The 13710-nt window shown below is 56.3% G+C and overlaps 1 protein-coding gene across 1 annotated transcript in view; it reads right to left on the minus strand.

The window, feature by feature from the left end:
• MGMT (O-6-methylguanine-DNA methyltransferase) overlaps positions 375–13710 on the minus strand; it is a 265021-nt gene continuing 251685 nt past the window's right edge. The window contains exons 4-5 of the mRNA XM_018041611.1: positions 6839–6978; positions 375–706 (exon numbers count right to left, since the gene is read on the minus strand). Coding sequence (XP_017897100.1) covers positions 497–706; positions 6839–6978 — 350 coding nt within the window. The 3' untranslated portion in view covers positions 375–496. The remainder of the gene's footprint in view (positions 707–6838; positions 6979–13710) is intronic.

The raw sequence follows: 13710 nt of genomic DNA on the forward strand, positions 1-13710 counted from the left end.
GCCCCCGTTCCTTCAGTAGCATCACCCCAGCAGGTTTGGCAGCTGAGAGGAAAGGGCAGGCATGGAGCGCGCTGCAAGCAGACCAATTTGCCAAGGATGGACCTGCATGGGGGTCTGGCGGTCTGGGGCCCGCCTGGCTCTAGGTACCGCCTTGGTGTCCAAGGCAGCCAGCGGTTCCTGGTGGGCACCAGATGCCCCTTCCTTGAAGGGCAGTTGCCCTCATGTTTGCCAGGCTCCCATTCTCTCACCTCTGACTTGAAAGAATCAGCAAGGGTACAATCACAGTGACAGAAATGAGCAAGCTGGACCCACGGGAGGCAGCCTCTGGGCTCTCTTCGTGGTAAAACGTACAGAAGCAGACACATGACGCCTCTGAGACTCTGGCTCCTTTAATGAGACACAACCCCCCTTCCGCACCCCCCATCCCCCCTCAGCACTCCCCACCCCCCCACCCCCACAGCACACACCCCATGCCCAGCAAGCTGCTCATACACACTCAGTCTCGGCCAGTGGGCTGGGAGCTGGTGGTGTTGCCCAGGGCCCCGCGCCAGGAGCTGGTGGCACAGGAGCCCCCTCCACGGGCCGCTTTCCTGGCAGGATGGCCCTCGTGGGCCAGCAGCCACTCCTTCACGCCCACGCCTCCGGAGTAGTTGCCCATGGCCCCGCTGCTGCAAACCACTCGATGGCACGGGATGAGGATGGGAATCTGCAAGAGAGCAAGGTGGCCACATCAGCCTGGCCCCACGCCTACCCCGGCGGTCCCCCCAGCCACGTGCAGGCGCCATGCCCACCCCGGCGGCCCCCCACCCCCAGCCACGTACAGGAGCCACGTCAGCCTGGCCCCACGCCTACCCTGGCGGCCCCCCCAGCCACGTGCAGGCCCCACGCTCACCCCAGCGGCCCCCTATCCCCAGCCACATGCAGGCACCATGTCAGCCTGACCCCACACCCACCCTGGTGGCCCCCCAGCCACATGCAGGCGCCATGTCAGCCTGGTCCCACGCCCACCCACATGCAGGCCCTGTCTCGGCACGAGTCGCCCCTTGGCCTCTGAGTGTCCTGGGTGGGCTAGGGCAGGCCCAAGGTAAATGTGGGGCATCTTCTAGAGCACGGGTCTCCAGCCCCCAGACCCACCCCGATCTGTGGTCTGTGAGGAACCAGGCCCCACCACGGGGGGAGCGGCAGGTGAAACCAAAACCAACCCCCATGCTATCCCGGGTCTGTGGAAAAACTTGTTTTTTACGAAACTGGTTCTTGGTGCCAAAAAGGCTGGGTTCTAGAGAATCCCTTCATGCTAGGATTTGGAAGGAGAAAACAATTTCACTTGATAAGTGACTTAAAATATATACATACAGAATTTAAGAAGACATTCCCAAGTTTAAGTGCCACGCAAAGTTCCCAAACATTTCCGAGAAGTAAGAGGAAACGTCAGGGAATGCTGTGCTCAGAGGCCACTCTAACTCCAAGGCTGGCCAACTGTGGATGTGGCCCATGCAGTTAGCAACTGGTTTTGTAAAATAAAGGTTTATTGGAACACAGCTATGCCCACTTGGTACATACTATCTGTGGCTGCTTTCTCAAGACTGAAAACATTTACTGTCCTGCCCTTTACAGGAATTGCTTGCCAACCCTGCTTTACAGATACCAGTGGACTTGGGGGCGCTGAGGGGTGCTGCTTCCCTCCTTAGCCTCTGATACAGAAGTTTGAGAAGCTCTGCTTCTCATCTGTTCCTATCTGAGAAACGGTCGCCAGACCCCCAATCCAAGGCTGGGACCGACCCTCTGCCCTGGGGAGCTGCCCCCAACTCTTCCTCCCATAGGGTCCTCCCCACCTCCCCAAAACGCCCTAACCGGAAGGCAAAGCTGCCCGGCGCCTTTCACATCTGGAGACAAGCGGAGTAGTTAGATGCCTGCCTAAATCAGCAGGGTGACTCCACAGAAAGCAAGGGCACTTCACAATGAAAGCAAACACAAGCACGGAGAACCGCCCGACAGTCAGGAAGGCTCTACTGCTAGGATCCTGGGGGCAACAGCCGCCCAGGTGCTGAGCGTCCTTGAGACGCACCAGGAAACACGGGCCCAGCACTACCTCCCAGAGAGGCTCAGCTGCAGCTCATGACACTGCCACACCAGCCCCAGGGGAGGGGCAGGCCCAGTTCCCAGGAGGCTGGACAGGCAGGCGGGCTGGCACAGCGCTGACTGGCCCGGAGCTGGCCGCACACAGACCTGCAGGAGCGGAAGGCCCCACGGAGTGGACTGGACTGGACGGCGGGGCCCACAGGTGCTGGACGCGGCTCTGGCAGGGGCTGTGGCCCCTCCTGCAGCCACACAGGCGAGTCCCACCTTGCCCCATGCTCCTCACGGTGACCCCACTGGAGGGACTCTGCCCTCCTGGTGGCCCCTGGCAGCCCGACCGGGTCCGTTCCTGAAGGTGAGGGTTGCTGTCTGCACGGGGCTCTGACTGCAGGTGGAGGGGGGCTCTTGGGCTGGTCTGGCCCCCTCCCACCCTCAAGGGGAGGGCGACTCACTGTGCAACCGTCCTCAGAGGAAGGCAGGAGCATGTCTGCCCAGCACCTGCAGAGTCCAGCAGAGGGACCGCCTGCCCCCCGGCATGGGGGTCCTGTCTCAAGTGGGGCCAGGGTGGGGAGCTGGGCGCTTCAGAGACCCCACGTGTGGGGGGCCTCCGCCCAAGGTAACCAGGCGCCTCTGCTCCCCGGGAGGTCATCTCTGCCCTCACCCGAGGCCTTCACTGCGGGTGGAGCAGGCTGCCACCCGCTGGCACCCGACACACACTCCCGCCAGGGGCGCCCCTCTGTGGGGTGGCCCCTGTCCCAGGAGGGTGGCTAGATTCCTGGCCCTGTCCTGTCCTGGACACGCTGCTCAGTAAGGACACGGCAGGGAGAACATGCCTGACATGCATGCTGTGACTCCACGCCCTCCGTGGAGCCCAGGCCAGACTCCCCAACCTGAGGGTGCAGCGAGCCTCTCGTCCGGGTCCGAAAGCTGCTTGGAGGCCCGCATTCTGCACGCCGCCCCGGGGGACCGCAGAGGCAGGGCCCGGAGGTGGCCGTCTGACCTCCCGTGCCTCACAGACCAGCCCTGACTCGGATTTTGGGGGGTCTGGGTTGCCATGGTGACGTGTGCTGTCTGTGGAGTTCTAGCCCCGCGAGGAGGGCTCGGGCTTCCTCTCCCGCACAGTCTGACCAAGCGAGAAGCGGCCACACTGGGGGCCTGCCCACAGCACACAACCGGGGGCAACAGGAAACTTCAGGAACAGATACAGTAGTCACATTAATAATTGCTGGGAGGACACGATTAGATAATACACAATTCAAGTTTTTGACTGATAAGGAGGTAGACACTAATTCAATTTAGTTTTATAAACATTTCGGCCCCAATTCAATTTTCCTCCCGAACAGCAGACTTCACACACAAGCTCTGCTTTTCTTCCCTCTTGCCCAACAAGCTACGGACTGTGAGTGTGTAACGTGACCCTCTCTTTCTAAGCACCATGCAGATGACAGACTGCTGGCCTGGAATAGCAATTACAGAGACAGCTATGGTCAGTCTTCATCTTTGATGGGAACTGGTGACTGACCAAACACACACGAGTCTCACCTCCAGAAACGGGAACACTGCTTCTGCTCGTGCTAATTTCAGTGGCAGGTTCCAGACTGTTAAAATAATGAAACCTGCTAAAATTCATTGTGGCCCTAAGGACATTCCAAAGAATCCATACCCTCTATGCTCTCTCCTTTAAAGCCTGTGCTGCATGAAATGTAATTTTTATCAATAACCAAGTAGCTCATAATATCATAGCTGCATTGAAATCTTCATGCTGTGAAATCTAATTCATCCAATACATGAATCCATCACTTACACAGACCCTTTCTCAAATGCTATAAAACTTCCAAACCCATAGATTTGTCTCCAACAAAAATAACACGAAGGGGCCTTTCAATCAATAATGGAATCCCTCTGATTCTGGTGCTGGCTGAATATTTTCTCCAGCTTTGCCTTTGTTCTTGTGGGTAGCAGCCCACAAGGGAAAGAGCTTGTTTTCACTTGCGGCCTCATCAATACCTAAATCCTGGTGAACAAGTGACACTGAGAAGCTGTAATCAATAGCTCCCTGTGCGTTTTTTTCTTCTGGTCAAATGGTTCAGCCCCACTGACAGCCCTGACGCTTAGAACACGAAGCTAAGTCTTTATCAGCAGCCATCTGGGTGACTGGCAGGACAAGACTCGGGGGGTCATCGAGGCTCGTGGCAATCTGCGAATAAACGAACTCCTCAGGAATGCACTTGTTTAGGAAAAGGTGGGGAAACTCTCTGCCAAGTATTGATTGCTTCTGAACTGCATTTAGCAAATTCTGAGGATGAACAGGAAGGGGCTTTATCAGGCAGGGTGTGAGCCCTTGTCAACCTGCCTCACCAGAAGACTGCCGCCCCAGGGCTGGGTCTGGGACAGGGCATTCTGGAGGGCTGCCAAGTCATTACACCTGGGCTATTAATCCATTCGTGGAAAATTCTGGAAAAACCAAGGGCCTGGGGTGGGCTGAAACCCCCCCAGCAGCAGACACCACCCCTCAGTCTGCAGGTGAGCAGCCCACGCCTCGAGCACAGGCCATCACGGGGGCCGGTGCGTCCTTGTTTACTGCCGGACACCACGGAATGGGCGCACCATAAGCGCCAGGGTGTCCTGCAGCTTCTGCATCCATCTGTCTGTCACACTCCTCCTGAACACAGAGATGGCTTCATTGCGTACATCTCCAGGCCACACTCCCTGTGCCCACGTGTGGCTCTGTGGATGGACTCTGCCGTCGGCATGAGAAGGGGGACGTGTCCACTGGGTCAGCCCCTTATCCCTTCACTTCCCTGGGTCCCCTTAGGACCCCTCAGCCTGCTCTATGGATGATCCAAAGACCTCTGAGCACGGCTGACTCTGCTGAGCTGGCCCAGCTGCAAGGCACGCAGGCTGTCTCCTTCCGGGAGCACCCCAGGTCTTCTGAGCCACCCCTGGAGGCATCTACTGGGTCCTCTGCAACTTTCTGGTCAGGCTGGGGTTTCTGTGTAAGGCCAGGAAGTGCCCTGCAACAGAGGGATGCCCAGGGCAAGGCCAGTGGCTCACAGCCACCGCACCACCCTTGTCATGGGACAGCACCACCATGAGGGGCCACGGTGCAGGCAGGATCCTCCCCGTGTCCTCAGGCCACCTGGGCACGCGCCCATGGAGACGTCAGGACAGGGACTACACGGACAGAAGCGTCTCAGGCCCCGTGAGAGCCTGCTTTACAGATGTCAGGGGCTGGGGCCACAGTTGAGCAGACACAGTCACAGAGATCAACAGCAGGAGGAGGCAGTCCTGCTGCCTGCAGGACAGTGAAGGTTTCTGAATGCTGCCTTACACGCTGTCGCCAGCAGCCATGGCCTGGCCACTTCAGAAAGTGGGGAACTGCGGGTGTCACGAGGGGCAGGTGTGGGCTGCTGTGCACGCCAGTGAGCGGGGCTGCACATGCCAAGGGGACAGGCAGTGCTGGGATGAAAGACCAGCCTCAGGGAGGGGAAGGCCCTCAGGGAGAGGAGCAGAAGGACCAAGCATCCCCAGGGCGTGAATGGAGTGCAGACAGACGGGAGAATTTCTACACAGCTCGGGGACCCTGGGATGCAGGGAGCAGGCACCTCCAGAGCTCACCCAGAGGCCCTGCGTGGACACACAGCACGGGGTGGGGTCACACTGTCTAACAGAGTGACCTGGGAGAAGGCGGGGGCCTCCAGAGGGGAGGAGCCACGTCAGCGTCACTGGGAAGCCTCAACAGTTACCCCTGGAAATTGATCCAGGGTCACCCATGTGTGCCACGCAAACGAGGCCTGCAGCCTGTGGAGATGGCGTGTGTGAACGACACACTGGGACGCTGCGATGGAAGCACAAGAGAGGCAAGCATGACACCGACCCACTCCCCCAGCCCCTGCCGCGTGGGGCTCGCGACCTGCGAGGTGGCGGTGCTGTCATCTGCCGCGCACTGCTCCTGACAGTCTGGGGTGTTTAACACGGACGCAGACTCTTCTCCAGGCAAACGGACACTACAACAGCTCACGCCACCCACAGGAGCCGCCCCTGCGCCCACAACGGTGCGGTTCTGTGTGGAAGGCCAAGTGGCCGCCCTCTCAAAACACCGGCCCTGTCCCGGGGCCACCAGCTGAGGGGAGGGGGCCGCGGGCCATGCTGGGCAAACCCCGCCTCTCCCCATCGAGCACGGATGGAAACCGTATTGAAAACACACAGCAAAGCCACGGCAATGTTTTAAGAACTGGGTCGATTCATGGAGTAGCTCCCCACCCTGCGATGTGACCATCTGCTGGCTTTTCCTGATTGGATGGCACTCTCCCACCACGTTACAGAGTCCCTACAGCTTCAGGGAGAGACCGTCCCAGGGCGATGGCGCCCAGGTCTGCAGAGACCCTCCTAGGGCGACGGTGCCCGGGTCTGGAGAGGCTGTCCCTGAGTGACAGCACTGGGGTCTGGAGAGCGTGTCGCGGGGCGACAGCGCCTGGGTCTGGTGGGCACTGCAGACTAACGACACCGGAGACGTTCCAGGGCCCTGTGCAATCGTGTGAGGGCTCCCAGAGGCCGAGCTGCTGTATGGATGGGGTGCCCTTCCCACCCCCTGCAGGGTCCTCAGGCGAGTGTGGCCTTGGCCAGGCCCACACCACAGCCTTTCGAGACTGGAAGACCCCCTTCCAGAGGCCCTGACGTGAACACCTCCTCTCCTCCCCAGCAGCCCAGGTTGCCTCTGACACTCGCCCCGACACCCCGCTGACCGCGGCCACACACTCACAGGGTTGCTCCTCATGGCTCCTCCCACGGCCCGCGCTGCTCTGGGGTTGCCCGCCAGGGCTGCTAATTGCTGGTAAGAAACCGTTTCTCCGAATTTCACAAGCTTCAGCAGCTTCCATAACACCTGTCTGGTGAATGACTCTGAAAGGGAGAAAGCAAATGACGTTATTGGGACAAACGGCTCCAACAGCTAAGATACAAATAGCTGCCAGCCCTGAAAGAGAAAACGCAACAGCGTACACAGAGGTGTGACTTAATTAAAACCCAGCTCCGCACGGGGTCCTGCCACCACGTCACTGACGAGGAGGACGCGCGGGAGGTGAGCCGAGGGCGGGCCAGCACCTCCACAGGCCTCGCCAGCGGGTAGCACAGACGGCTCGCCCTCCCACCTCCCCAGAGCTCCACGTGGGCCTGCGGCACGCTCTCCTGGGGCCCGCGCGGGTGTGGGTCGGCACATGGCTCACTTCACAAGCACAGAAGGCCCTGAGTACGCACCAACTTTGGAAGCTCTGTACTGCTTGTTCAGTCTCGACTACAGCTGGGATGCAGAAGGAAAAGGAGGCCGTGGGCTGGACCACGGTCTGACGCTAGCTTAGCCTCCACACCCAAGAGCGAGCAGGCTGAGGATGCCAGACACCACGGCCCACGAGGCTGGCGGTGACCTTGGCTCCAGGCATCTGCAAGGAGCAGAGCTGCAAAGATAAAACAGGCTTACCCCCATTTTAATGAGCAGTCACTTCAAGCTGCTGCAGGGGTGAAGGGTGAAGAGGAGGACACAGGACAGCCCCTCCCTTTGCTGTGGCTCAGAGCGATCCCAGGTGGGCAGGGCGCTGCAGAGGTGGGCACGCGCCGGGCCGTCTCATTCGAGGCCTCTCATCTTTCCCCAGAAGACGTGTGCCCGCGAGCATGGGACAGGGAGCTGCCCACCACCCCCTTCTCCAAGGCGAGGGCAGGAGCGCCCGACACAGCGACAAAGGGAAGGATTCCACGGGCAGTTCCTGGGTCCAGAACAGCACTAATTACACTTCATGCCAAGCTGGCCAAGTGCGATTTGGTTCTTAAAGGAAACACACCCTCACACGCGTGTTAAATAATAAAAATCACTTCTTAACTGAAAGGAATGATAATCACTTCACTGGGAAAAAAATCTGTTTAGTCTTTATTATAACATTAAGCAAATTAAACATCAGCATAATCCAGGTGATACTAGAAAAGGGTCAGCGAAGAAATTGACTTTGTTGTTCATTAATTTACATGGATTAGTAGAGGGCAGAAAGATAGCAAATGTGCTCTAGTTTTTTATGATATAATTTCAAACTCTACACCATTTGTGGCAGGAGGGTGACTTTGGGGTTAATCAGACTGATTTGTCCTTTTAATTGCTTTCTATTCAAAGAAAATTCATTAGATAATGTTCTCTTCAAAATTCATGAATCAATTTAACTGAAGAAACCACATTAACAGCTTTGGGTTCATTAGCACATGCGGTTGTGTGACTAGCTGATTGCTGCGAGGGTTTCCTTAGGCAAACAGACTTTGTTTACTGTGATTTCTTTAGAAAGCGTTTTGAAATCAAACTGTTAATCATTATTATTGTCACCACTGTTGTGCCTAACTTAAAAATAAAAGGAAGGAAAAAGAAAAGCAAGGCAGCTTCGTGGTAACTTGGAGAAAAGAGGTTTCAGGGACAGCTGTCTTGAAAAAGAAACAATAAAAGCAACTCAAGTCAATACTGCAAGACGCCAAGGCCAGGTTCCAGCCTTCCTCCGAGAGCAGAGCTGCCGGCTCTGTCTTCCCTGCTCTGGCCCGGGGAGAGGATGCTGCCCAGGCTGTCCGGAGAGCAGCCTGGGACCTACTGACCCGGCAGGGACAGCGAGGGGTGCGTGCGAAGGGGACTGGAGACGGAGTGGCTCCGAGGAGCCATGTCCGCTCCTCTGCCCTCATGGAGTGCCAGCCCTGGGGCTGCTCTGACGGGTTACTGCCAAGTCACAGAGCGCCTCTCCTTCCAAGGGCAGAAGCATCGTATAATGAAACAATTACAAGCCCGTGTGTGGACCCAGAGTTAAACAAACATTTTCGGCTTCATTGTCAATTTTTCACAGGAAACCGCTTCTCATCTTGTGCATGCCCGGCAATATATTAGAACAAATAGCTGAAAAAGTGCAGTGTTTTGCAATCAAGCACATTATTTTTTTTTAAACCTGGAACTCAATCCACCCTGTAGGGAGCAAATGCATTAATTAGTCTTAAGCAGCTCTCAGAGTCAATGCCTTTGCCCTGGACCTGTGCAAAAATCAGACCTGAGCCCCACTTCTCCAAAAAAGAGGGGCAACACTGGGGGGAGGCAACACTGTGAGCTGTTGAATATCATTCTGAAATGTAGTAAAAAAAAAAATCTGCTCAAAAAAATGAACATAATGTGGAAAACACACTCTCTTGAAGGTGTTCAGTTCAGTTGCTCAGTCGTGTCCGACTCTTTGCGACCCCATGAACCGCACCACGCTAGGCCTCCCTGTCCATCACCAACTCCCGGAGTTTACCCAAACTCATGTCCATTGAGTCGGTGATGCTGTCCAACCATCTCATCCTTTGTCGTTCCCTTCTCCTCCTGCCCTCAATCTTTCCCAACCTCAGGGTCTTTCAAATGAGTCAGTTCTTCGTATCAGGTGGCCAAAGTATTGGAGTTTCAGCTTCAACATGAGTCCTTCCAATGAACACCCAGGACTGATCTCCTTTAGGATGGACTGGTTGGATCTCCTTGCAGTTCAAGGGACTCAAGAGTCTTGGTGAGGTGACCACATAAATCTTTAGCGGTGGGACCATCATTTCAGGTGGCCCTAAGGACTGATGGTCAAGCTGAAGCTCCAATACTTTGGCCACCTGATGTGAAGAGCTGACTCACTGGAAAAGACCCTGATGCTGGGAAAGATTGAAGGTGGGAGGAGAACGGGATGACAGAGGATGAGAGGGTTGGATGGCATCACTGATGCAATGGACATGAACTTCGGCAAACTCTGGGAGATGGGGAGGGACAGGGAAGCCTGGTGTGCCATAGTCCATGGGGTCACAAAGAGTTGGACACGACCTGGCGAATGACCAACAGCAGCAGCAAGGGGCAACCACCGAACCACTGCCTCTCTCTCCTGTGAAGGTCCCCACGGAGGGCAGGCCGCGGCCCCCAGGGCCACACTCCAGGCGTTCCTCTCCCTCGCCGTCCCCAGCCTGCTCTGGGACTCGGGGCGGCGGGGGGGGGGGTGGTCAGGACTGCTTCTTGGCTCCCCCTTATCCTAGGGGCCTGGTCACTTCCATTTCAGCCTGGGTGGCTGCTCAGACCCGCCCACTGTAGCCACCTAAACCTGGTGCAGACTGTTTCCTAAAGCCCCCCTCTTCCTGGGCTGCCGGATGGGCCACCGTGGGCTGGGCTGCCGGATGGGCCACCGTGGGCTGGGCTGCCGGATGGGGATGGGCCACCGTGGGCTGGGCTGCCGGATGGGCCACCGTGGGCTGGGCTGCCGGATGGGGATGGGCCACCGTGGGCTGGGCTGCCGGATGGGGATGGGCCACCGTGGGCTGGGCTGCCGGATGGGGATGGGCCACCGTGGGCTGGGCTGCCGGATGGGCCACCGTGGGCTGGGCTGCCGGATGGGGATGGGCCACCCTGGGCTGGGCTGCCGGATGGGCCACCGTGGGCTGGGCTGCCGGATGGGGATGGGCCACCCTGGGCTGGGCTGCCGGATGGGCCACCGTGGGCTGGGCTGCCGGATGGGGATGGGCCACCCTGGGCTGGGCTGCCGGATGGGCCACCGTGGGCTGGGCTGCCGGATGGGGATGGGCCACCCTGGGCTGGGCTGCTGGCAGCACTGCCTGCCTGTGGGATGCCCTGCACAGCACCGAGCCTGGCGCCCGCGCCGCACCACAGCCACCTGACAGGGCTCCGACTTTCCGCGGGCTCTCCAGACCCGGCCTTCTCTGGGCTCCGGCACAGGGGAGCCCGCAGCACCCTGGAGTGAGCACCAGGTTCTCATCAGGCGGATCCAGCAGAGCTCTCACACCACGTGCTCTTCAAGAGCAAAGCAGCTAATGTGACCTGACGCTGTGCAGCATCAAAGCAGCCAGACGACCTTCCCAGGAAGGAGCCCGGGGGGGAGGCCACGAGAGCGACGGGATGGGTGAGCACACGCTACTGAGCGCCTCCATGAAGCCTGGGCACAGAGCGCAGGGCCATGGGGAGGAAAGGCCTGGGGAGAGGAGCTGGAGGACGCGCTGCGATGAGGCGCCCGCTTACCACGTTTACTTCAGACCCCAGCCAGGGCTGACTGTGGGCTTCCCAGGTGGCACTAACGGTAAAGAACCTGCCTGCCAATGCAGGAGACTTCAGAGATGCAAGTTCGATCCCTGGATGGGGAAGATCCCCTGGAGAAGTAAACGGCAATCCACTCTCGTATTCTTGCCTGGAGCATCCCATGGACAGAGGAGCCTGGGGGGCTGCAGTCCGGGGGTGGGGAGGGGGTCACCCAGTCAGACAGGACGGAAGGGACTTTGCACGCACACAGGACGGACTGCGGCCTGGACCCTGGAGGTGGTGTCAGTTCAGATGGAGCCCAGGAGCCCTCTCTGCCTTGAGGAGGGGGGAGCCCCCCCAGGGCTACTATCTTGGACTCTCTGGCCCCAGGCAATCCTGCAGTGTGTGCAGGGGGTGGCAATGGTGGGGGCCGGCAGGTGCTGAGAGCTCTGAGGAGAAACGTCCTTTCTGAGGAGAAGGGCTCTGGGCCCAAAGGTGCCTGGGCCCCCTGCGTTCCCCATCTCTCTGCTCCTGCTGCCCAGCCCCAGAGGCCCGTGCAGTTGCAGGAGTGTGTGGGAGAGGACCAGGGAGGCTGTGGAGGAAGAGGGGACTGGGAAACCACACCAGACCAGGAGGTGGGCGGGTGGATCCGACGTGAAACACAAGACTGAGAACGGAGGGAAGGCTGAGCCCCTGCTATGGTCCCGGGGGGCAGCCCTGAGGAGGCCGCGTAGGCTGCAGGGCGCAGACACTGAGAGCGCAGCCGCAGAAGCCTGGCCAGGACTCAGGGGCTGCATCCAGCCAGCTCAAGGGTCTCGCCAACATGAATATCAGCGTTACCCACAGGACTCACATGAGACTCGGGATCTCAGAACATCTATTCAAAATGAGCAGGTTATAAGGTCCAGAACACTCAGCATATGAAGAGTCAGGAAATCCTCAGCCTTCCTGGGAAAAGAAAATCATCAACTGTAATGGCCAAGAAGACACGGAAGTGAAGACTCTCCTGACAACCCCTGCCCGCCAAGCTTTCTGAGGTGTAATTAACAAAACCGTGAGACACCCAAACTGTACAATGCGATGACCTGATAAACATCAACTGAGGACAGCTTCACAGGATCTGTGATAAGAATGCTGTGAGAAGGGAAAATACCCTTGGAACAAGTGAAAATATAAACAGTTTCCAAAAAAATGAAAATTACGAAGAAAAATCAGAGACTGTAGTACTGAAACATACAATATCCAAAAAGGAAGAACTGCACAGCATGGGCTTCTAGGCAGACTGGAGGTGCCCGATGCAGAGCCGACCGGCCTGAAGACAAGTCAGCAGAAATGGTCAACCGGAGAGGCAGGAAAGAACGCCAAAAGCAAACAACAACATCCAAGACAGCCTTGGGGACGTGCTGGAAAAGCCAGAAGGCCTAACACGTGTGTTACTGGAGTTCCAGGAGAGAAAGCAAAGTGTCGTGTAGAAGAGAAAATTCAAAGAAATAATAGCTAAAAATTGCCCAGATTTAGCAAAAGATATACAACCACAGATTTAAGAAGCTCAGCCATGTGCAAAGGGACAATCACAAAGAAATCCACTCCCAAACCCATCAAGAAGCTGCTGAAATCTAAGGATGAAGACAGAAATCTGGAAAACAAGGAAAAATGGCATATTATTTGTGGGGAAACTATGTTTGAATGACTGTAGAATTTTTACAGAAACTGCAGAGGACAGAAGGAAGCAAAATGGCAGTTTTAAAAGTGCTGAGAGAAAAGAACCATCAACTCAGAATTCTATATCCCGTTTTGAAAAAAAATCCTTCAAGGGTGAAGTTAAAATAAAGACATTTCTAGATCAACCCCCCCCAGCGACAATGTATCGCCAATAGCCCTAAAAAGCTAAAGGGAGCTCGTCAAGGAAGAAGCAAAGTAATACCCCAGGGAAGCACGGAGCATTAGGGGTGAAAGCAGAGCAAAAGGAACGGCAACTACTGGCTAAATACCACAGACTATTCTTCTGTTGAGTTCCTCAAAATATGTTTAATGACTGAAAGTAAAACCATGACCTCAACAGATAAGATTTTCAGTGGATGCAGGTGTGAACCATCAGCAGAAGTTGAAAGAGCTCCGTGGTGTTAAGGCTTCTATATTCCACGTTAAGGTGGTGAAACGTTGACTCCAGTTAGACTGTGACAGTGATGTATGTAAGTATTATAATCCCTGAAGCAGCCACCAGAAAAACTGTAAGAGATGATATGGTGAAAAACAGAGGACAACGTAAAAAATGCTCAACTATTCCAAAGGAAGGGAAGAAGGGGGAACGGAAGATGAAAAGCAGAGGGAAGAGACGGAAATCAGATAATATTATGTGACAATAAAGGAATGGAATGGAAGAAGTAAGATAGCAATAAAGTGAAATAGATGGCTGACACACCAACCCTAAGCGTTTATGCACCTTAACCACAGGGTTCAGATACATGAAGCAAAAGCTGACAAAAGTGAAATGATAATTAGTCAAATCCACAATTACACCTGAAGACTTCACTACTCCTCTCTTGTAACTGACGGAAATATTCGACAGGAAATCAAGGCTGCGGAAAGGA

The sequence above is a fragment of the Capra hircus genome, chromosome 26 (genome assembly GCF_001704415.2).
Source record: "Capra hircus breed San Clemente chromosome 26, ASM170441v1, whole genome shotgun sequence".
NCBI classification, from domain to species: domain Eukaryota; kingdom Metazoa; phylum Chordata; class Mammalia; order Artiodactyla; family Bovidae; genus Capra; species Capra hircus.